Source organism: Cinclus cinclus, chromosome 9, assembly GCF_963662255.1.
Source record: "Cinclus cinclus chromosome 9, bCinCin1.1, whole genome shotgun sequence".
Lineage (NCBI taxonomy): Eukaryota > Metazoa > Chordata > Aves > Passeriformes > Cinclidae > Cinclus > Cinclus cinclus.
In genome coordinates this window covers 2,404,150-2,427,303 of record NC_085054.1, presented here as the reverse complement: position 1 = coordinate 2,427,303, position 23,154 = coordinate 2,404,150, and the positions used below count along the sequence as shown (strand labels likewise).

At 39.6% G+C, this 23,154-nt stretch overlaps 2 protein-coding genes across 7 annotated transcripts; both read right to left on the bottom strand.

Annotated features, from left to right (window-relative positions):
* Positions 1 to 99: 99 nt before the first annotated feature.
* Positions 100 to 15,728, bottom strand: CFLAR (CASP8 and FADD like apoptosis regulator). Of its 5 annotated transcripts, XM_062498747.1 has the most exons (12): positions 15,574 to 15,728; positions 14,758 to 14,868; positions 13,887 to 14,012; positions 11,902 to 12,333; positions 10,964 to 11,069; positions 9,918 to 10,053; positions 9,658 to 9,755; positions 8,724 to 8,775; positions 7,933 to 7,982; positions 6,898 to 6,976; positions 3,403 to 3,898; positions 100 to 2,476 (listed from the first exon to the last, which is right to left on the bottom strand). In XM_062498747.1, exons 4-12 carry the CDS (start codon positions 12,195 to 12,197, stop codon positions 2,341 to 2,343), a joined length of 1,449 nt encoding a protein of 482 aa, XP_062354731.1. In that variant the 5' UTR covers positions 12,198 to 12,333; positions 13,887 to 14,012; positions 14,758 to 14,868; positions 15,574 to 15,728; the 3' UTR covers positions 100 to 2,340. The 5 variants fall into 5 exon arrangements, with proteins under 5 accessions (XP_062354731.1, XP_062354730.1, XP_062354732.1 ...); XM_062498746.1 differs by lacking the exon at positions 14,758 to 14,868; XM_062498748.1 differs by lacking the exons at positions 14,758 to 14,868; positions 15,574 to 15,728 and adding an exon at positions 14,098 to 14,623.
* Positions 15,729 to 18,708: 2,980 nt separating this feature from the next.
* Positions 18,709 to 23,080, bottom strand: NDUFB3 (NADH:ubiquinone oxidoreductase subunit B3). Of its 2 annotated transcripts, none has more exons than XM_062498198.1 (3): positions 22,862 to 23,080; positions 21,418 to 21,565; positions 18,709 to 18,981 (listed from the first exon to the last, which is right to left on the bottom strand). In XM_062498198.1, exons 2-3 carry the CDS (start codon positions 21,561 to 21,563, stop codon positions 18,825 to 18,827), a joined length of 303 nt encoding a protein of 100 aa, XP_062354182.1. In that variant the 5' UTR covers positions 21,564 to 21,565; positions 22,862 to 23,080; the 3' UTR covers positions 18,709 to 18,824. The 2 variants fall into 2 exon arrangements, with proteins under 2 accessions (XP_062354182.1, XP_062354183.1); XM_062498199.1 differs by lacking the exon at positions 22,862 to 23,080 and adding an exon at positions 22,602 to 22,711.
* Between the last annotated feature and the right edge of the window lie 74 nt (positions 23,081 to 23,154).

Genomic DNA, 23,154 nt, shown 5'->3' with positions numbered 1-23,154 from the left:
TCACAACCAAATTTAGCAAGTTATAGTGGTCTGCAGAATAAACAGACCAAGAATTTCAGAGTTATTTTATGGTGTAGAGGGAGACAGGGACAATCAGTCTGACTGCATACATAAATTTTATTCAGTATCCACATATTTTAATCTGTATCCAACTGTAGTGTCTTATTTCAAATACAGAAGCTGAAAAACAGACATTCTTTAAACTAGCGAGAGATGTCAAGGCAATAAATACTGCTTAGATGTATGATTATAGATTATGGTTATGGTTTCAGAGTCTACTGAAGATCAGCATAAAAAAAGCAGTATCTGACACCCATGAACAATGGGTGACCCACGAACTGCACAATACCTGTTCCCACAACTCTCTAGAGGGTTATAGCCACTTCTAACCAAGCAGCCGTACACAGAGTCCCTCCCTTTCCACTGAAAGGGTTAACTACGTGAGCCTCTAGTTTTCAAAACTGCATTTCTGCATCATTTCTTAACGAAAGGGACATGGACTTTACTTACTGTGTCTTGCAGTAAGGCAAAGAACATATACACTTCTTAACCCCCAAGCCAAACTTGTCGCAAAACTGTAAAAGCAGAATACATTCTACTGCTAATATTTTAAGTAGTTGCATTTAGCATCACTGAAAACTGCCCAACAACCAATCCACAAAACATCAGCCAACTTACCACATCATTAGAGTCTGTAAGGATAGCCAGCCACTATTATTCACTTCCTTTTTCCTGTTTTCTTCTCCTTCCAATATTGATACTGTATTTCTCCTCTGAATCATCTTTCCCTTACTTGTTCTTCTCTTGATGCTCCCTACCATTCCCCTTCTTGTTCCTGCTTAAAATTTCCATATTTCTTTTCCTCATCTGCCTCCTCTTGGTTCTGTTCTCCCTGCTTTTGGTTGTCTATAGGGTAGCAGAAATGCTTGTCAAATGCAAAAGCTAGTAAGGGAAATGGTAAAGTGAAGTTAATTTCTGAAGATCACATTTATTAACATTACTTAGATATATGTAACTTGAAATGACATCTTATTTCTACAACTGCAGGAAACATTTGTTTCACCATTCAGTTCACTTACCAGCCACCACAGGAAGTAACTTCTAAGATTCCACACCTCTCATTTTGTAGCCTTCTCTTTTTCCATTAAAAACTTAACCAGAAACTAAGCAAGACACACCAGGGCCTTGAATTTCTTTCCTAACTAGGAGACTATATTAGGAGTAAAAATTAAATATTCACTTTACCAAAATTACCTACTTTATGTCACTAAGTTCAGTGACAATAAACTTCAATGTAATCCATCCAGGTTATACTGTTACACAAGTAGGTTAACTGAACTTTTCATGTTAGGCAACTTCTACATTGGAGAAAAAATTGTGTATTTAGGACAATTTTCCCTTTTTTCACAAGAACAAGAGCACTCAGGAAAAAATGAATTAACAGAAGGGTATTTTTTTCATTAGTAAAAGCAGTGAGGGTGGGGTATACAACATAATCCACTTTTAAAGGCCCATGGCTGCTACATACCACATTTAAATTCAAATATTTTAAAGTATCTTTTTACAGCTGTGCCTGGTGCTTAAACTTCCACAAATCATCTGCCAAAAATTCCACATTTTTTTAAACTGTGTGGCTGATTACTGTAATGTCCTGTCCCATGTAGACTCATTTTTGCATCAGCTGAAAACTTACTTGGCCCAAAGCATGGCAGACTATCTCATTTATTAACACAGAACCCCTGTGTGCTGTGGACAGTTCTAATGATGCAGTTTTAAATGAAGCAAACAGATGGAATCCAGATTATTGAAAAGAACATCTCTTTCTCCCTTCTGTTTTGCCAGTCTGATGCAAGCCAGAACTTGTTAGCAAAGATCTGGCACTACTGGGTAGGAATGCTTTCCTGAGTCATTTGCCACTATTAGGTGCAGGGGAAAGTAATCTTTGGGCTGGCTTGTATTTGTTTAAGTATTAACTGCTAGGAGGTATGTTAAAAACCACCCATGAAACAATAGACACTTCTGTTTTTTCTTGGAAAACCCAACAGCTATACATTTTAGATCTCTTTCCACCCTGTTTACCTGTTGTACTCAGTAGCAAGGTATGTAGCACTGCTATACAATAGCTACCATTCTCATCCAAGCTTTCAGAGACTACTATATTGAAATACAAAACCTAGTGTCTTAGCACACTAAAATGCTTAAATCCCTGTGTTTGGAAGCAACAGGCACTTTAGACATACATGAAATAATAATGCATAAAGTAAAAGTATGCATTAAACTGTTGGCATCATAGCAAATGCTTCTTGGTAACTGTTTCAGATATGTACTATTTAACAGCAGTTACGTGTGAAAGAAAAGTTTCTTTCTCAGTGTGTGCTGCAGCAGCAGTGAGTATTGTTGGCTTGGGTCAGCAGTCGTATTGGAATCATAAACTTTTTTGTTCAGTTCCATATGGATAGCCAATAAACAGAGTTTCCTGCAGCAACAAAAGCAAAAGCGTTCCATTAGAGAATGAAACAAGACACTGTTTAAGAATTCACAGGAGACAAGATCACTTCAGACTCAGCATGGAGAAAATTTGCAATTTCAGTCTTTACTGAAACAGGCAAGACCTCTAAAATCTAAGTCTGTACACGCATTCTGAGACAAACTCTTATGACTCAAATCATTGCTGTGATATTAATTATGCTGACATGATGATCTATGATTTCATGACAAGGCATTAGGGTTTGTAAAAAGTACTAAATGTTAGCCCTGCAACTATCTTGCCTAACAGTTCTGAATTCCCTGGTAGATCAGTTGTATAAATAAAGCCTTTGTTGATAAGTTAGATATCCAAATGCATCTGACTTTTGCAGATTCCTTTTCATCTCTTTAAGTAGACAAAAGTTTTCTGACAGTTTAAATTCAAGGTTATATATTGGCGATCTGCTGGCTCTGTGAGCAAAGGGTTAATTACATTTAGAGAAAGTAGAGAATCCTTCCCCCTCTACTGCCTTTGTCCTGAACTTAAGCACTGACCGTTTATATTTGCAAGCACAGCTCTTCTTAATGGTGCATGGCAATCCTCAATTTAACAGAAGCCTGTTTATCTTGGAGAAGAAGATTTCCAATTCTGTCTAAAGCACTGACATACATTATCCAGGACAGGTTCTTCCCTTCTCACTCTGCAAACCCCAATGCTGTGACACACTTTAATTTTGCTCTTCAAAATCAGAAACTTCACTCCTAGTTTAGGCTACCTTTCTATGGAATTGTGTGAGGATACCTGTCTTTTAGACTAGGACGCTGCAAGAAAACACATTTCAGGACCAGATGGGATGAAGTTTAAGGTTTCTCATTGTCCATGACAATAAGCTATCATAGAAAGAGGGTGATTTTTTTCCAGTTATTTTGATTTACCTTTTACAAGGATTACGGAGTAGTTCAGCCAGACAACGCAGATAGTATGAGGATGAAGTTGGTGATTGTTCTAGTGTAGACACATCCACCTTGCAATGACTCCAAAAGATGTCTGCTGCATGGGGGACAGTGATTTCAGAACTGATATTCTCACCCTTCCCATCAACTTCCAAAAGACTGGTACATTCTTGCTCATTTTCTGGCACAACATAGCTCTGAATAAAAAAAAGCTTCGGTTTTCCTAGGAGTCCAGGACATGAGTCTGCTGTAAAGTATTTCTTTATTTGTTCCAATGGGAATCCAGAAAAGGTGTGGTCTGTACAGAAGATGCTCTGAGAGTTTCCACGGCTGACCAATATGCAAATGAAGCTGTCACAATTTCTGTGCTTCTGCCACCTTGCAACTTCAAGCAATGTTTGATTCATGGAGTTAATATTTAAATATCTGTGACAATGAACATCATAGCCTAAGCCTCTGAAGGTCTCTTCCAACACATCTGGAAGAAGCAAGATGTCATTAAACCAAGGCACACCAAGGCTCAATCTGAACTATACTGAATGACAGTACTTAAAAGTGTTTTACTATTGAAAGTAAGTAGTTTATTTTATCACAATAGTTAAAAAATTGTGAGCACTTGGTGTTGATCACAGTACATTACATACTTCTAGTGCTATATGCATGTTGTCTTTCCTGTGAGTTATATGTTTCATGACAGCAGAGAGACACTGTTCTCTGTTTCACATTTCACAGACACATGCTTTCCTTTAGAGCCAGTATTCCAAGTTCCTAAGACTTAAGATATAAGTCAAGAAAAAAACACACTTGAAATGATAAAGAGTGACCTGGACAGCATAGGAAGTCTGTTTCACACTTTAATTTCTCAAAATGACTCTGAATGCTTATTACAGATATACAGAACTACATTAAAAAAACACAGAAGTTCTCTTTCATCAGTCAAAAATGAACCTGCTGCAAACATTTTTGCTTCCTAAAATTTTAAGTGATGAGCTCCAAGTGAAAAATGGACACTGGAGTCTTAACTGGGACAGAATGGCACTTTCAGGCAAAAAAGTAAGCTGAATAATGAACTCTTTCAATTGAGTTAGAAATGAACTAGGTAGGTAGGTAGGTAACCAAACTCCAAGACTTAACTCTTACTGTATTTGTGTTAACCTGTGCTGCAGGAAAACGTGTTAAGATCTGAATAACTGCTTTGGATGTTTCTTAATATGGGACTGAAAGCAGATATATGGTGGTTAAACCCAAAGGTATGAAGAGAACCACAAGCCAGTGCTATGACTTACAGCTGTAGCATTGTATCTTTAGTATAAAGCACATGAACATTGCCCATGCACAGCTTCTGGTAGGAAAAGAATTATCAAGTGCCATGTTTAAGTAAAATGCCTTACACACACATAGGAAGTTTAGACATAGCTGTCTTTGACTTCAAAAGTTTAACAAGCCCTAATTAGCAGGGGCTATTTCAGAGGTAGTGGCAGCAAAGCAGCTGTACTACCACACTGCTCTCCCCAAAAAGCCCATAGTGAACACAGGAAACAGAACTCATAACTTTCCTCAGCAAAATAAAGGGTAGATACAAACTCTACACTATAGTGAGGTGATAAAAAAGAATTACAGTTTCATTCCAGTTCTGCTGGTTTTATTAAATTTGCAAAATAATTCAAGAACTATCCAGACATTTTTAATCTTAGAATAGAAAGATAAACCTCCCTTATTTTATGCAATAAAACATGCTCTCAAAATTAAGACTATTCAGTATCACTGTGGTCTAGCAGTTGCACACTCAATGACGTCCTCCATCAGTCAGGGAGTAGCAGTACATGTACAAAGGGAGAATTACAGCAGTGAGAATGCTTTTCCTGTAGTGTCCTGGTCTCACTGGCACATGCACATACACAAATGCAAAACCTGGTGTCACCTTAGTCACCACAAACACTAACTGTCACAATTTAAAAAATAACAACTCAAAAACTTAGAGCTGACACCTCAGTTAACAATTAATCACAAATTATACATGGTAAGCCTTGGATACTTGAAGGCAAGACACACCACAGCATTACATGCTGCAGCAGAAAAACTACCTATTTCTTCAACACTAGCCACCTCCCAACAAACCTTCATTGAACTCTTCAGCATCTCCATTCTACATAAAACACGAGCCTTTTCTCCCCTCATTGTTTACAATGTAAGGATTAAAACTGATTTCCAAATGGGAGAGTCAAAAGCAGCTATTTACAAAACAGCAAGGTGCATTTCAGTTTGAATTTGAACAGCATGTGTTATGTTCTTGCTGTTTACACTGGGCATTATAAAGTGTTGTAATCCTTGATCCTACAGTATCTATTACTGGTTCAACTTCCTGAGATTAAATCTTGGGACAGCTACAGATTCTAATGGATGCCACAGATACAATTTCTAATGTTTTCCCTGCCCTCTTCTTTTTCTTCATTGTATGCAGACTTCAGAATGTGGCACAACTATTCTGCCTTTCTAGCAAACTCCTTTAAGCAATGCCATATGCCCCATCTCCTCTGAATCTCACTAGCACCATCATGTATTTCAGGGCAAGTCTTGCCTTTTATCATGTTAAATGCTGAGAGTGCACTGGTGACTTGAACATCTGAGATACAGACTCTCTGTCTGTGAGCTTCACAACTGCTGCCCTTCAGCTACATCAGCAATTCTAAGTTAGCTCATCTGCTGGACCATTATGTTTGAGAAAACAAAAGGCATGCCCAGAAAGCTTCTCCTTCCCCTACATCTCCCAGCCTATTACAGAACTGACTGCAAATACTCTCTTCATTTTTCATTTTTATTTTTAGCCTCACGTGTTACAGTGATTGGAGAGTGAGGGGAGTTTTTGACTGTGCAAAGATCTAATTCTAGGAATCTACAAGGGCAATCAGGAAACTGCCACATTTCAACCATAGCAGTGACTATGCTGACAGCTGTGGTGACACTTTCAGTTTCACTGTGGTGACATTTTCAGCTAAACTGTGCAAGATAGGACAGAAGTCCAGGTGCATTATTAATAAAGGACTTCATGGCTATTAAAAATCTCTAGTGTCCACTTCAAATCCACAACAGCTTTGGTTTTGATTAACTGGTGGGAAACACTACCATCTCTGCCAATAATCTACTGTATAACTGCTGTAAGCCTAATTTTTCTGTTGGTTGCTGAACATCCTTTTTGTCCCTCCCAAAATTCTGTCTATCCTCTTCCAAGTTCTTTCATTCAGAGATTCTGCATCAAAAACACCAAATACTGTCTCCAATAATTAGGACAGTTGGCTTTATCCTGATGTTGGCCCTTCCAACTCTTTGCTTTAGAAGTCTTCCTAGAATTGGTAGATTAAATGACTGGGACAACACTACCCTAATCTGGCTGGTAAATGTGCATTATATTCTTTATATTGAATTGTTCTAATGATCCAAGATTAACAAATTAAGGGACTTCAAATTCCAGAGACTTACCAGTGTCATTGCCAATACAATCTATTATCAGGCATATTCCTAAAGGTTGACTTAGCATTCTGTAAGAATCATCAGACATCTGAGAAATGAGAAGGAACAATTACAAAGTTAATACATCACTTTCTCAACTTTTGGACCAAATTATTTTCTCAAATTTTATGTCAGATCTATTAAATAACATTCTGTTGCTGTCCATCAAGTAGCTAGCAGGAATCTGTCTACTGGGTTGTAATGTGTCTTATCTACACAATAAAAAATCAGGAGAAAGGAATTAATGATTCTTTTCCCTCTATTTCTAGTACAGGCTTAGATTTTGTGCCTTGTGTTATGCAATCTCACTGCCACAAAGATTCTTAAACAGAGACTAAAACTGTACCAGCTTCACACTGCCAACACAATGAATGTAGATAACTTTTGTGTTTCTCAGGTGTGCCAGCAAGCACTGCTCATCAGAAAATTTATTTTCTTATTTAGTGGGACAACCTCCTTATTCCTAGATAATCCATAATGACTCTATCACAATTTCTCTCCCCTCTCCAGAGAATTGATTGAAGCAAACGAATTTGCTATAGGTTGGCTCCTGATCTACAGGAGACCTAGTGAAAATAGCATTCTTATCATTAATACCAGAGCATGCCTGTCTTCTGCCTGGAGAGCAAGGGGTGAGGGGTGAATCTAGAACAAGATGTACTGCATGCAAAGGAGCTCTGTGATTTCTAGTGCATGTGGCAAGAGGTCTGAACTTCAACAGGTTTTAACTTGGCCTCCACTAATAAATGTACAAGTTCTGTGTGCACATCATACACACACGTATTTTGCACACTGCTGCTTCCAGAGTAGCAGCAAATATTTTCTATTTAAAATATATTCTGCAAAAACAATTCACAGAAGCTATTTATGGCAGAGGATGTACCCACTGTTCTGTCAGCACACAACTCAAGGAAATGTCAAGATGAAACACAAAGAAAATGAAGGTAAATACCCACAGAGGTTCTGTTTATTTCCATGCATACGTACACACAAGCACATACATACCTTATGTGGCACTGATCCTGACTCCTGAATGGACATGTGAACTGGTTCTGCTGCAGTTAAAGCATACAGAAGTAATCTCAGTATGTAAGTACCAGTGGTATGCTTTTGTCACCAGATCAGTTATAAAGAAGAATGTACCTACTTCAGCAAAGTTCTCACCCATTGGGACCTCTCAGTTTCTATGTATGCTACTGAATCTTAAAAATCCCTAAATTATTCACCTCTAAAATGTTATCTGGATTTCATTCTACATTGCTTGGGACTAGAAGAAACAAAGAATCTCTCCTACATTGAAAGAATTCACCCAACTAATTTTAAAAATCACCATATTTGAGAAGTATCTGGGGTTTCCAGAGAAAACACAATACACATGGAAAGAACCTGGTATCCAGTGCAGATCTTCCTGACTTGCCTGGTGGGGAGTTCACTCCTGAACTGACAAAAACAACTTCCTACTCCAGAGTTAATGGGCAGAACTGCACTACACAGTGCAGAGCTGTCTAGTCAATCTTATCCATGGTTTAACTAATAAAGTATTTACTCTGTTAAGAAGTTTTGACAGTGGGAGCTTACAATTTTTAAGAATGTTTAAAATGTGGCAGCACAAACAAAGCAAATGCAAGACCAAACAGTAAGGCCAGGCTTAGTTGTGAGAGGTGTCAAATACTTTCTGCTCCTGATGTTATTAACAGGATTAGCCATGAACACAGATATCAAACAGTCCTTCTGATGTAATGAAATTCATCATTTGGCTCTTTTAGATTATCAAAACCTAGATAAAATGCTCTTACCCAGAGAAAGATTTGATCCATTTTGCAATTTTTCTGTGTTCTCATTCTGAATCTGAAATTAGGAAAAAGGCCTAAGTTTCCTATTCTCCTTTAAGAATTAATAAATGTGTTCCAAAATAAAACACAGTAGTATTTCTTCCTCAATAAAATGATATTTTAGATTAATTTATATCAGCACAATAGAATTACAACATAATGGATTAAAAAACCTACCCAGAGCACAGACAAATACTGTTTGCTCCTCAAAAAAAAAAAAAAAAAAATCACCAGCTTGTCATAACAGAAGGGAAAAGCCTCTGAAGATGTGAACTTTGTTTCCTATACAGCAGCAGGGAGTTGCACATTTATTGAACACATGACAATGTCATAAAATCTAGCAAGGTTAAAGACTTTAAGATCATACTAATACAGTATCAGAGCTAACCCAAATACAAAGAATACTGCATGCAATAGGATTTGATGACTTTTCAGATGCTGAGATATTTTCTTAAACAGAGTTTAAAACAAACCACAAAAAATGCCCCCTGAAAATCCCTTCTTAAAAAAAGCTATAATTTTCAGCTTCAAAAATTTAAAGCTGAAAGGTCCTGAAGGTCCCTGAAAAGTCCAGAGGTACAAAGAAGAATATGTTTTACAAAGAACAGTCAAAGCAAAACTTCTCACTCCACAGTGTAGTACAAAAAACTTTCAAGGTACAGATTTTGTACATGCAACTAATAGGAAAAAATTCACAGAAGTTCTTTACAGGGCATCTTTCTCAGCCAGATTTAAATCAGACCCTAAACTCAGCAAATAATAGGAATAACAGAAATAAACCAAGAAATATTTTAGTCACTAGCCATCTCTCATTCATCAGGCTCTGAAAGATTGATCTCTTTTTAAAGTCTGGCAATATTTAGAAATAAAGGATTTGATTCACTTCTTGCATACTTACCCCTGAGTGATAAGGAGGATCAATCAGATTGAGATTAGGGAGAGAGGCCTGATGAGCATTTACATATACTGGCTGAGAATGAACAGAGGACACTGAAGCTGCAAATTTAACAGAAACACAAATACACAATGATATTTCTACTGTTTTAAAAACCTAAATCTATGAAGAATGCAAATGCCCTTTTTTGTAAGTCACAGTTTTATCTTCAGCACGTCTGATTGTTGCTATCAAGATTAACCAGTGCAAAAAGAGCATTTTACCTTCGTGTTTGTACTTCTGAATCTTCCTTATCAAGTCTATCCTGTGAATACTTCGAAAACAGTTTTCTATCAAATCCAGTTGATTAGGAGCCACCAAATTTAGCTTCTCCAGGTCAATTATAAGAGCCAAAAAACTCTAGAACAGCAACATAAACCCAAACACATCAGTAATTTTTTCTCCACCAGCAGTAACAAAACAACACAGAAAATTCCATGGAGAGGTCATAAAGGCTGTATAAACAATCAGAGACATTACATCTTCTAAGAAAATGATCTGAGAGACATAAGAATCCTTGATATTATCAAGGAGTAATAGCAACTACAAAGCGATATTCTTAAAAATCAATCTTAAGTTTTTGAGGAAACAAGTTTTACGTTTTGTTTTTGCTACAAAGCCAACCACTGGGAATGTCACCTCACATGCCACAAAGCAAAAGGCAAGAAAAGCTATGGGAAATTTTCAGGGCCTCTCTCCTTCCTGGACTGAAGATAAAAAAGGAAAAAAACCTCAAAGAAAGAAGACAGAAATCTTCAGTCTTCTCTGCACAGTGGTCAAGGTTTCTGAATCCTCTCTACTGAATTTCTGCTTTCCCAGAGGACTTAATACAAATATTCAGAATGCAAAGGTATAAAGATGTAATTAGAATATATCTGTCCTTTTTTAAGTGAAGAAGAGCACAAACAAAAAGTTACCTTGTAATTCAAGATACAGTTCAAATGGCTATTGGTTTGAGATCATTCTTACATGAACTTTCAGGTCAGAAATACATTAGAAAGAGTTCTGTAAAATGCCTTCTGCCCATGGAGTTCATTCAACCACCATGCACTAGAACAAGCACTATTCCCTCTTACTTTTTTACTAGTTTTCCATGCTTCTTTTCTTGAATTAAAAATTAACATAATGAAATAGAAGCCACAACCCCTTGTCTGTAGTCCTGCCTCAATACTCCTCGCAGTACTTTCTCCTTTCCTTTGCTGTTTAGCTACTTATTTTTTTACTTTAATGTCTGTTGGCTCCAGAGGAGAATGCCCACAGGAAAACATACCTTATCTTTTGCCATTTTCATACGAGGTGCATAATCTCTGAGTAGAAAACCAAGAGAACCCACTTCTTCTTTTTCCAGATTTTCATTTATCTCTACCATTAGTACCCTGAAAAAAGTTGAGATATTTCTAAAGAATTAGCTTGAAGCAAGATTCCTCCCTTTCCCAATTTCTAACTAATAAACAGGTAAAAACCCTACCCTGTTTCAAGATGCAGTTATGAAATACCTACTCTTGCTAATCAGCACATGTTTTTCAGACTGACAGTGTAACAGCCATTGTTAGGAGAACAGAGGCTTCCTTCATGTTAAATAGAGATAAAGTGAGAGAATGAGACAACAGAACACACTCTAACTTTTTTTACCTGTCAGTTATAGGGTTTTTATTTTAATGAGAATTTAATACAGGAAAATCTTCCTTATGAGTACATGGATTTCTTTCTGAAGTCTCTAGAAGAAAATAACTGGAATTTCTTCATTTAAATCTCTTAAAACTAAGAGAGTAAAACGAGTAAGAGAGAGGTCCCTTGAGAAAAGCTATACTACACAGCTATGTGCCCAAAGCAAAGCAGGAAATATCTCTGACCAATGGTATTCCTTTAAAGTGTCAATTTTAGATGCTACTCTAGAACTCTACAAACATCACTGGTTTTATTCACAAACACACAAACTCCTTAAATACAGATGCTTCTAATGCCATGACTAGTAAGAAACTACTAAAGTTTAATTCGGGGACTGAACTTGACATATTCTTTTAACGATAACACTAGATACAATGTCCTTTTCTGCTTTGCTTCTACCTTCAATAAATATTCTCTGAATCAAAGTATCAAACAAAAACAAAACAATTCACCCATACTGCCCCCCTTCCCCCAAACAAAGGAAAAAAACAACCCACTTATTTTGGACAAGATATTTGAGATGTGAAATAGTTATATTACCTGTAATCAGGGATAAGTCTGAGACTCCTGGCAAGCTGAGCTTCCACTGCTGCTTTCTCAGTGTTCAGGATCCTCCTCAGCAAGTCAAACCTCTTGACTCTGTACACCAGCTCAGACAAGCCAACAGGAGTCAGTTTCTCTCTCTCATTCAAAGCTGCCAAGATCTCTTTAAGATCAGCAGTGGCCAAGTCAGGAGCAAGGTCTCGGCACAGGAAAACCATCATCTCTTCTTCTTCTTTATCCAATTCTTCTTGAATCTGATGAATAAGGAAAGCTGGCACTTGGCACCTGGTCATCACTTTGTTGCTGCTCCTTTAAAATTGCCAGCTTACTGGTTTTTAAACTGGAAACCAGCATGACACGAAGCCTGTGTCTACCACAGCACTTCTCTTGTGTTCCTTCTTAACTAGGTGCATTTTTACAGGGACAGTTCTGTGGGAGAGAATTAAAAGGCAGCAAATCAGTGATCTGCTGGACAAGTTCACAGTTAACCCTCCTATCTGAAGTGTTTCACCTTCAACTAAGACTCCAACATACAGTATAGAGACCTCCTTTATTCAAGGGACTCTCCTAATTGTTCATTACAAAACTAAAAGTATTTGAACGTCATAGTAATCAGAAAGACATGAAATTTTTTTTTTTAGAGTCAATTACCTTAACATGAGTCTGTATATTCCATAGGAAGTGAAACAAAAGTCATCAGCATCGTGATGAGTTGTAGGTTAAGTATTTCCGAAAGCTCTGCCCTTTTCCCAGCAGCAATATAAACATATAATTTTTTAAAACACTAATTATCTGTAAATTCAGGAGTGTGTGGATTTTCTTCTTATTAACTTCATTTAAAGTGATTCCAATCTGGGGTTAAAAGGATTTTCCACACATACCCTCCACGCTCAAAAAGATTGAAAAGCCACTCAAAGAAAATATTCCAACCTCAAATACGCAAATTGGTTAATTCTGAAGGTACAGGTAAGCCACATACTACCTTTTTTTCACTAAACATTCATATACCACATGAAATTTTCATACTGAAAGCTGGAATAAAAATTCAAACCTAGAAAAACCCCCAGCCTTGTGATTAACAAAATCAGTAGGGTGCTGTGCTCAATTTCCACTGCCACCAACTATGGAAATTCTATCTAACCTCCTCTGACCTCCATTACATTCATGGAGAAATAGCAGATGAATAAACCTAAAGAAAATCTTAGTCCTTCCACAGAGTTTGATCACTATACTGCAGAGTTTTATTTAAACTATACTGGAAAGCAAACACCAGTTCAATTTCAAAGCCTAATATACCAAAAGATTCTAGCACCTGAATAAGATTTTTTTACAGCATTTTCATCCTTTTGTTACACATTCTGGAAGTTACAGTCAAAAATGTCACATACTGTGTCCATAATTAGGCAGGTGAGATAAATTAATCTAAAACAGAGGAACCCCTCATGCACTGTAATGTTTTGGAAAGTTTTTTATCAGGAAAAAAAGCATATTTATAGCTAACTTATTTTCAATCTAGCATCAAACACTTGTGAGAATTCTATAGAATGACACTGTTTTAATGACATAATGCAATCAAGAAGGGGGGAAGCAGAAAGCACCTTCATTTGAAAGTATCTCCCAGGCACATTCAGCTGGACTTTCAAAAGAACTTCAAGTCATAGTTTAAAGTGAAACAGGAATTTAACAGCTTTTGGTCATTTTTGGAAATACCAGAAAAACTTTTTAACTACTCCAGTTGATTTTTATCTGATCTGTTAAGACTAGTTAAAAAATAGAGGGAGGTGTGTGTTAGGGAGGAACTCCTACCAAGTTGGAGTTTCAGGCATGCAAAAATACTATTTATATGTGACTTAAAAATAATCTGTCTTTAAAACACACATATGAATCATCTTATTTTGTGAATTTCCTTTATATATGGCCATCATCACATGCTCATTATAAAAAGAATTGTGATTATACTATCAGTATTGAAACTATTTTACCTGTATGCAAATCTGTTCACAAGAACACTGGAAAACAGGCATTTAACCATTGCCAAATTACTGATCCAGACCCAGCACACATTGCTTTCCATCCAGGATTTTCCAGTGATTACATCAACTCATTCTCTGTTGGACAAATATCAAGATCACAAATTAGTGTGGGGGGCCTAGTTCCTAATTTTATGGGGATGGGAAAACTAAAGAAAATTACCAAGGGTCATTCTTCTGTATGACTGCAGTGAACCAGAAATGATGCTCTAAATAAAAGGAAAAGCAGCTGTGTACATACATTCATTGGGCACTGCGAGGGGAATGATTAAGAGCAACGGGACGTGAATTTTTTTTATAAACTAAAACAGTTTATAACTTTGCATCTCAAAGCTGCGTGCCCATATTTTGATAGCAGGAATGTCACAGGACCGGGGCAAGCCTGATACATTCTGTGTGTGTGTGTACATTTTAGCCAGATCCACTCGAGAAAAAGGGCATTATGCTCCACTCTCCCATCCGATGGCCACTTTTTCAAACACCACAGATACAGTTACCATAGCTGCAAAAGTTAAAGAGAAAAAGCAATCACAACATAAACCCAGCAGCCTAGCTTTTGATTCTCTGGGCTCTGCAACAAGATGATTTATTGAATGTAAATTCGCTACAAAGACAAGAGAAAAACCAGCTCATCTTCTAAGACAAAATAAAAAAGTTCATAGTCATCAGAGATAAAGCTGCCTTAATAATTTTCGTGTTCATGCATGTGCCTAATTAGGAGGGGGTTTTTTTAACATCCTTGCGAAGGAGCAGGAAATAACATACTAAAATCTCACACAATGACGCACAAGGCTCCAGTTAACTCCTTGCTGGCCTTTTGTACCTTGAACCTTTCACAGTCATCTTTGCGGCGTCAAAACCAGGATACGACACCAATGGGTGTCGTAATGATTTGGGAAACTCTTTCACAAGAAATCATGCGGATGAGCCCGTGCTGGAAGGAGAGAGAAGGATGAGAGGCAGAGAGCAGAAGATGACGGGGCTACGGGCGGCACTGGCTGTGCTCGGTGCTCGGTGCTCGCTCCGCTCGGCGGTGTGAAGGGGCGGCGCTGGGGAACGCCCGCAGCCAGGGCCATCTGCCACTTTCCAAAGTTGCAAAGCGTGCTCCACAGCTTTCAAACGTCCCCTTTCCCTCACTGCCCCGCGCCCTAGCTAACAGTTGGGCAACGTACTCAGGAAAAAAAAAAAAAACAAAACAAAACAAAAAAAAAAAAAAAAAACAACAAAAAAAACAAAACAGGGAATTTCCGAGAGAACCGTGGCATTCCTTACTACGCTTGAATAGTTTTCTCCCTAAGTAAACTAGTATGACCACGCTAATTTGTTTCAACGTATCAGTCCTCCTAATTAAAAAAAGTAATTAAAAAAAAAAATCCCCAACTACTATACGTGGTTCATGCCGATTTCCGGTCATCTTTCCAAGTACATCATTTTAAATCGCATTTGTTTTCGGCTGTGGCCACGAGCCCAGGCCGAGCCGGGTAGGACGGCTCTGCCCCGTGAGCAGGGCCGGGCCCCGAGCCCCCAGCACGGGCCGCGGGGCCGCCCACGCCCAAAGCGCAGCCTGGGAAGGGAAGTGTGAGGGGAAGGAGGGGGAAAGGAGGGGGGGAAAGGAGGGGGGGGAAAGGTATAAACGCACCCAGACGTGTCGGGGGGGTCTCTACTGCAGCCAGGTCCCGCATTTGGAGCAGGGCGAAGGAGGGGCGGTACCGGCCCAGCGGCGGACCGGGGGAGGGGCGAGGCACCAGAGTGGTTTTGGTTTTGTTTCCGGCTGTACCCGCGGGATCGGAGCTCGGGGCTGAACGAGCACAACCGCACAGATCCCACCGGATGGAGGCGGGACGGGGCCTGCGGCGTTTCCCGGCCCCTGCCCCGGGCACGGACGCTCGGCGGGGCCGGCGCTGCGAGGGATGGCGGCAGCGCCGTGAGGGGAGGTCCCGAGCGGAGCGAGTGTACAGGCGTGTAGGCTGCGATTCTGTCCGCGGACACAAGGGCTCTGTGCCGGCCCTGGGAGCTAGGAAGCAGTAGCGAGGGTTTCGGGCAGGGCTGCGGGCCTGCGGTCAGTATGGGCACGTGTTTCGACCGCAGTTCAGCCCTAACCCCGGCATGGCTCATGTCTCGCCCTGAATTCGTTCGCTCACGTGAGGATAATGTACAGCTGCGTGGAAGTTGTATGCTTCCCGTTGTATAATCTTAAGTAAATATTGCGTAACTGCGTGTTCCTAAAAACTGGGTGTTGCTATTCCCTTGACATATACTAGCAACTTTCATGAGCAGCTGGAGCTGCTCTCCAAAAGGCCTAAAATCTAGATTTTTTCTGCTGAACTAGACAAAAACCACTCCATATATGGTGAAATCAGACACATAACTCCCAGCTCAATGGATTTCAAAGCATTTACGAAATAGTGAGTCATTTTCGCTTTTGTGCTGCTAAAAATAGAGCAGTGGGAGCGCAGTTCTCCGGAATAGCACGCATGAAGAGTCACAGTCTTTGGAACTGCAGGGAAAAAGGAGACAGAAAATGTTCGCCTACACCACAGTTTGTACAAAGTGGCAGCTCTGTGTTCTGAAAAAATACTTGCATTCTTACTGAAATTGTATGGTCAGGCTCTCGCTGTAGTATCAATCATTCAAGGCTAAGACGCAGCTGATTCAGAAGGAAACCCACTACCCAATATGCACAATTCCTCCTTGGATCGGTTCCATACAGATTTCCGGCTGCATTTCAGAAAGTGAAGCATCATCAGTTTTACTTTTTAGACTTTGTGATACAAAAAGAGCTTCCTGACTGGTATGACAATCACGAACTGCTGTTTGCAACCCTGGTTTGTGCGCTGTAAAATATCTATGCTGGTAGAAAGGCTGTTTCAATATAGGGACAGACATTGCTATGGTTACAGTGAAGACACATTTGGTACCATTATTTTAATACACAGGAAATACTCCATTCCCAGGCAGGATTGGTATTATTATACCTGTGAAAGAAAATCTTTATGAGTATTGTATGTGTAACAACGATGAGACATTCTACAAGATTAGCAAAATATGTTCATCATAAATTAAAGACATTAAAGACAAATTGAATTATTTAGGGCATTGGCTGCCATCTGGCTATTAAACCAGCAAATGATACCACCTTAAGTCACAAATGCATAAATTTTACCAAAACTAGTCTAGTCTAACTGAATGTGCTTGATATATTTGCTGTATCAGTGGAGAGCTTACACTATTTAAAAAGACTGATGCTACTGCATGTAATTATTAACATTAGTAACAATTATTAACATTGCAGTAATTAACTGTGTTTCTTGTTTTCCTGAACAACCATCTGAAATTCAGTACTCCCTAGAAAGTTGTCTTGGAAACAGATAGAAAACAAGAAGTGAGTACCAGCCTTTGAAAATGCTTAGTCTGGGTAAGAGTACTCAAGGGACAATACAAATGTTTTGTGCAACAGACCTTACACAGTGGGTTCTTGGTTGGTTTTTCAGGGAATGATGCAACTGGACAGGAATGTTTGGGAAAAGGATTAGGCAAGAGTTCGCCAAAATGAGTGTTTGCACTATGAACAGTGCCTTGAGCAATGTCATACAAAGATGACAAACCCCACTGTACAGTACATCTGCACTCAGATGTTGCATTGCACTGTAACAGATGTTGGTTATTGGCTCTAAAAATGAAGCTCTATTATAAGAAGGATTGTGTGTGAACAGATATGTTTTAACAAAAGATATTTTAGCCATGCTTTGGCAGGACTTTCAACTTTCTTGTAAACCTGTAATTTGTGACAGGGTTGTTTAAAAATTTCAGTTTCTTCACCATGGAAGGACACTATGTGTAGTGACATTTACCATTTCTCACTTGTCTAATTTTGCTTTTCATTTTAGTGACAGGTGGCCTGTTGTTCGGATTGAAAAAACGATGTAATAGATCCTCCTTACTTTGTTACTAATGCCATAACAAAATTTACAGTAGGATATTCAGAAAATTATAATTCCTGGTACTGCAGTGGGCATATACTACCCACAGGTCCTTTTCTGCTATAGTCTTCGTTCCAGGCATTCTTAAAGCACTCCAGAAGCTGCCAAGATAATTTAAGGACATTTAAAACAAATTGCTAAAAGACACTAAATGTAAAAATAAGTAAATCTATAAATACACCAGAGCAAAGGAAAAAATTCTTCTCTTTTTTCCTCATTACAGTCAAGTATGGTAGAAGACATTTCAGGATAAGGTACAGTTATTGCTGAGTTAAGCATTTTATATTACTTTTGGCAGCAACATAATTTTTGATGTCTGGATATTACACAGCAGACTATTCTGGTATATAGTGTCTGCCAGGCTAATTAACTGTTCAGCGGGGTTAATTATAAGCTTTGGTCCTTTCATATACGTTGGGTTTGAGTCTGGAGTTGGTTTTAAAGCTTTAAGCTAATACTTATTTTTATTTAGAGACATAAGAGTGACTAGTAACAAATACTTCTAAAAAGTGACAAGTCATTCATTACCACTTACTGGGAAATAATATTATTAAACCTGTAATAAATATGGTACAAATTTTCACTTAAAAGCAACAAACTTCTCAGTTTCATTTAACAGAATCTTGGCAGGGCTTGGAAAAAACTGGTCTGATAGCTTATCTTGCTCTTTAAAGAATAGTACAGCAAACCCAAGAGCCATCTTGGGTGAATTTTTTTCCTCCCAGATCGACGACAGTTAAATTGCTCTGGCCATGCTTTTTGATCCTTCTACAAAAGTATAATAACATCAAAGGAACACGGGTTTGCCTGTGATAGATTTTAATATGCATATTATAAGTACAGAGTGAGCAGCAGGCTTATGTATGCTTCAGCTTATGATCAGTAAGTATTAAGTTGTCATATTTGATCTTCAGTGGTGGCCTCCATTTTTCTTTGGAGGAAACAGTGTATATTCAATGCCCAGAGCTATGACAAAAGCTGCAACTCCCCACTTGAGTCCCCTGGTAAAGATTTCTGTTACGGTGATAGGTCTTGCAAAGCCACCATGGTATCTCCAGACTTCATTACTAGAAAGGAAAATGAGACCAAAGGAATAACAGATCAGTGGAGCCACTGTGATACAAGAATAGAATATATAAGAACGATGAAGGTATTTCAATGAGATAGACATTGAGGCTATAGAGTATATTCTGTCATTTAAGTATTGGGAATTATAAGGGAAGTTCAGGATATGAACTCTAACTCTTACCATATAACTTGAGATACAAGTACTGTCAACAAACAACACAATTACAGGAACAGAATGACCCCCCCAGAATCATGTAATTGTACTCTTCTGGTTTTACTCTGTAACAAACCAGAGCCAACTATCACTTGCATGGATTGGGCTACAAAGGCTAGTCACTGTGCTAGACAATATGTAGCACAGTCAAATCTTACAATCCAGACACAGACAGCTCATCTTTGTGTGGAGGCACTTTCTGTTTCACAAAAAACACTTAACTATATGAGAGTCAGATGATTTAAAAAAGAAAGGTGGTGTTTAAAAAGAAAAGCTTGAGCTACAGAGTATGTACAAACTTCACACTGTTTTGCCTTGCTGTTTTCAACCTTGATTGGTATTGAAACATTAGTCACTGCTCTAACTGACTACAAATGTTTGTTTATTTATTTATAGCACAACAGCTGTAGTATATGGAGATGGGTGTAGTTTGTCTCTTGTAAGGATCCAAAAGTTCTTAAGGAAGAGAACTAAGCAATAAAATAAAAACTGTCATTCTGGGAGAAGACATGGGGGTTAAAACAAGGGGGGGGGAACAGATATTTATATTCTCAGATAATCCTCTTGTGCAGATGGATTTTGTGACTCAGGATGAAAGCATATTGTCATGGAAGAGTATCTTCTTGGTGCCAGTACAGGGTCTAATTGATACAGACTTAATCTCCAAATACAACATCTTTCACAAAGCTTATTTTGCATTTATTATGTACACTAACATGCATTTGCCATCAAGGTTGAAAGCAGATTCCCTGTTAAAATGAACTCAGAATACCAAAGGGGAGGGAGCTCTAGAGAGGGTGACTTTTTCCAGACTTGTGGTACACAATGTTAATAATACAATTTTCTTCCACACTACTGAAGCAAGTAGCAGGATACTTTAATTTCTCATTTGTTAAGGAAAATTGGCATGATGCTTGTACTGTCCTGTGGAATTTGACACACTACTTTACATAAAATTGAAAAAGTTCCAAAGGAATCATCTCATGCTTTGGGTTTGACTTTGTTTCTTATTTGAACCCTGATAAGATTGGTTAAATTCCCTTCTTTTATCAGAGAAACAAAAGTTTTCTTTTATCTTGGAGGGGCAACAAATATTACAGACCCTTTTCCAGTGTGTTGTTTTGCAGCACTTCCTAAAATTGGGAAGTGTAGGCATTAAAAGCCATTAAAGGACACTAAACCTACAGTATTAAACTATATCTTCTTTTTCTAATGGGAATAAGCCTTTTGCTTGCTGAAAACCATTTTGTCTGAACCAAAGGGAAAACAAGCTTATGCCGCTTGCACTCCACAGAAATAGAGGCAAGATAAAACTGAACAGGCCTGGAAAGTTCTTTAATATTTCAAATTATTCCCATCATCATTAAAAGTATGTTTTACTTTATGCTTGCATCTTTATTAAACTATTCCAAAGAAAAGAAAAAAAAGTGCTGTCAACCTCAAACCCCTCCATAGGTTACAGCATGAATCAACTTTTTAACAGATTACCTATTTGCTCCTCCATTGTTCTTGTAGTCATTTGAAGTCAAGCCTTTTCTGTGAAGACTCCTGGAACAGTTTGCTCATGCAATCTTTCCCTTACAGAAGGACCAGACTACTCAGCACAAGACATTTGGTATTTTTATTCCCCAGGATGAAAGGGTGGTTGAACAAAGTACTGCATAATTCATGATGTGGGAGAAATACATAAAGCCATGTTTCAACAGCTGCCTAAATATCTAAAAAGGAGAAGATATTAATTGTGGAGTGGTAGCATGAAAAGTAAAAAATTGATTCTCCATGATGTCATTCACAATTGAATGCAATTCCACCCTCTATACATGTACATCTCTTGAAATAAAGGCCTCCTGCTGTATGTGAGGAATGCTATTTCTACTCAGTGCAAGTTCCATCATCTTCATCAAGACCCGAGCACACAATCTCTTTGCAGAGGATAGGATTATTCACATGGGCAGAACCTAACACTACTTAGTTCTGGTAAATGAGGTGTTGGTCATTGTGCCTGGTCTGTGTCAGCATGAAACATCACAAAGTGCAAGGCTGCCTCGCAAGATGTGGAGACTGGTCAAGGTGATTCAAGGTATGACCTTCATGCAAAAAGTAAATAAAGCCTTAACTGAAATTCTGACTAATTTTCACTGTTTTTGCTGAAGAAAGAATTATCTACAGTGACAAGGTCTGGTTGATACTACCAGCTGACTTTTGAGGCTCCTGCACTTACCGAGCCCACGGATCCCTCAGACCCCGTTTAGCCAGCCTTCTCTGCACCTCCTCAAGGGGCGTTCCCTCCACCTTCCACTGCCTGTAGTCGGGGAGCTCCACTTTGTCATGGCCGTGGCCATGGCCGTGGTCACTTCCATGTCCCATACCTAGAGGAAAAGGTCGGTTTGTTGCTTTGCAGAGAGAATCAGCTTATTTTTATACACTTGCAAAGAACAATTCCCTGTACAGGAAAGACGGGGAGGCAACAAGAAGAAACAGAGAACAAAGAGCTTTCTTCTGTAAAATAAGGAGCCAAGGAACTCTGTGCTGCGTTTCAGAGGTTGGTGATTATACACAGTAAAGCAAAATGTGCAGTAAAGCAAACTTAAACATTACTGTGTTCTAGTCACGACCATCACTATACTCATGGAGTACCTATGTCAACCTTCTGTGTCAGAGGACAGTGCAAGAAAACAAATGGCTTCCAGATTCTATAAATGCACTTCAGCAACACCAGCTCCCACAACTTCCAGACTTTCCAGAACCATCACAAGGGTTCAGAACAAAAACTTCTGACTTAGGTGTGGGAAAGCTATGATGGTTAAGCTCTGAAGAAAACCCTGAGAGAAACAAAGACTTGGCTCCTCAGCTCCTTTTCAGCTGCCTCCAGTTTAGTCAGATATAACTGTGACATTCAACAGTGCCAGGAGAGCTGCATGGACAAGGAGATGCACCTCACCAGTTGCTTGACGAGGCTGAAAAAATGTATGCTCGGTTTACATACACTTTGGAGAACTATAAAAATATTAAGTTTCTCTTCAAAAACAGATATGAAGCTGAACAATTTTCAGCGAAATCATGAAGGACTGGAAGACAATAACAGCTTTTAAGGCTCCATTTTCACAAAGCACCCGAGTCTTCTTTGAGCCAAGGTTTCCCATTTTAACACATATCAGGTAGCAAAGAACAGATTCACTGTCCTTAACTTCTCGAAAATTGACTGGAATTCAGGACACAGCTTCGAAGCCTGTAACTCTCCAAGACGACTCCAGGCCATGAAGGCAAGCAAAGAGGTTTCGTTGCATGAGAAAACTTGGAGAGCAGCATTAACACTGTCAATTACCCGAAAAGCTCCTCCCAAATTAGACCCCCGACTCTAACGCCGTGATAGAAATCCAAGGCCTCTCTCCTACCAAAATTTACCTTTTACACGAGAGGAGGTTATGCCCTGTCACGCACACGCCGCGGCCAGCGGGCAGCGCTGCAGCACCAGCCGGGCGCGCTCTGACAGCAGAACCAGCACAAGCTGCGCCCAGAGGTCGCACGGACCGGGGCAGCGAGGGCACAACCCGGAGCGACAGTCACCCCCACTCCCACCCCGCCGCTACCCCGCCCGCACACGGACACCCCGGCGGCAGCAGCACGGCCCGTGCCGGTGCCGGTGCCAGCTCCGCCCGCAGTACCTGCCCGCGCCGCGACCCCGCTCAGGACGCGGCCGCCACCCGGAACCGGAACCCAAGCGAGGTCCGGCCGCTACAGGAAGCGCAGGCTAGCCACACAGGTTCCGGAAAGTTTCCGTTCCGGCTGATCCCAGTGGCCTGGTGCGGGCACGGAGGCCCTGGAGCCCCTTCCCGGGCCGCCGCCGCCGCCCTCAGAGCTCCCGCCACGGCTCAGCGGGGCAGGCTCCACACCAGGAGCGGCGCCAGAGGCTCGGGCTGAGGGGCCGGGGGGAAGGAGAAGCGCGGCGGAAAGCGGC

Coding starts and splice junctions, on each gene's coding strand:
- NDUFB3 (XM_062498198.1), bottom strand. CDS start 21,563: ATGGGACATGGAAGTGACCACGGCCATGGCCACGGCCATGACAAAGTG. Junction 18,982..21,417: donor CTGAGGGATCCGTGGGCTCG/GTAAGTGCAGGA, acceptor TTTCCTTTCTAG/TAATGAAGTCTGGAGATACC.
- CFLAR (XM_062498747.1), bottom strand. CDS start 12,197: ATGACCAGGTGCCAAGTGCCAGCTTTCCTTATTCATCAGATTCAAGAA. Junction 11,070..11,901: donor AGACTTATCCCTGATTACAG/GTAATATAACTA, acceptor AACTTTTTTCAG/GGTACTAATGGTAGAGATAA. Junction 7,983..8,723: donor TGGATCAAATCTTTCTCTGG/GTAAGAGCATTT, acceptor CTTTAACTGCAG/CAGAACCAGTTCACATGTCC.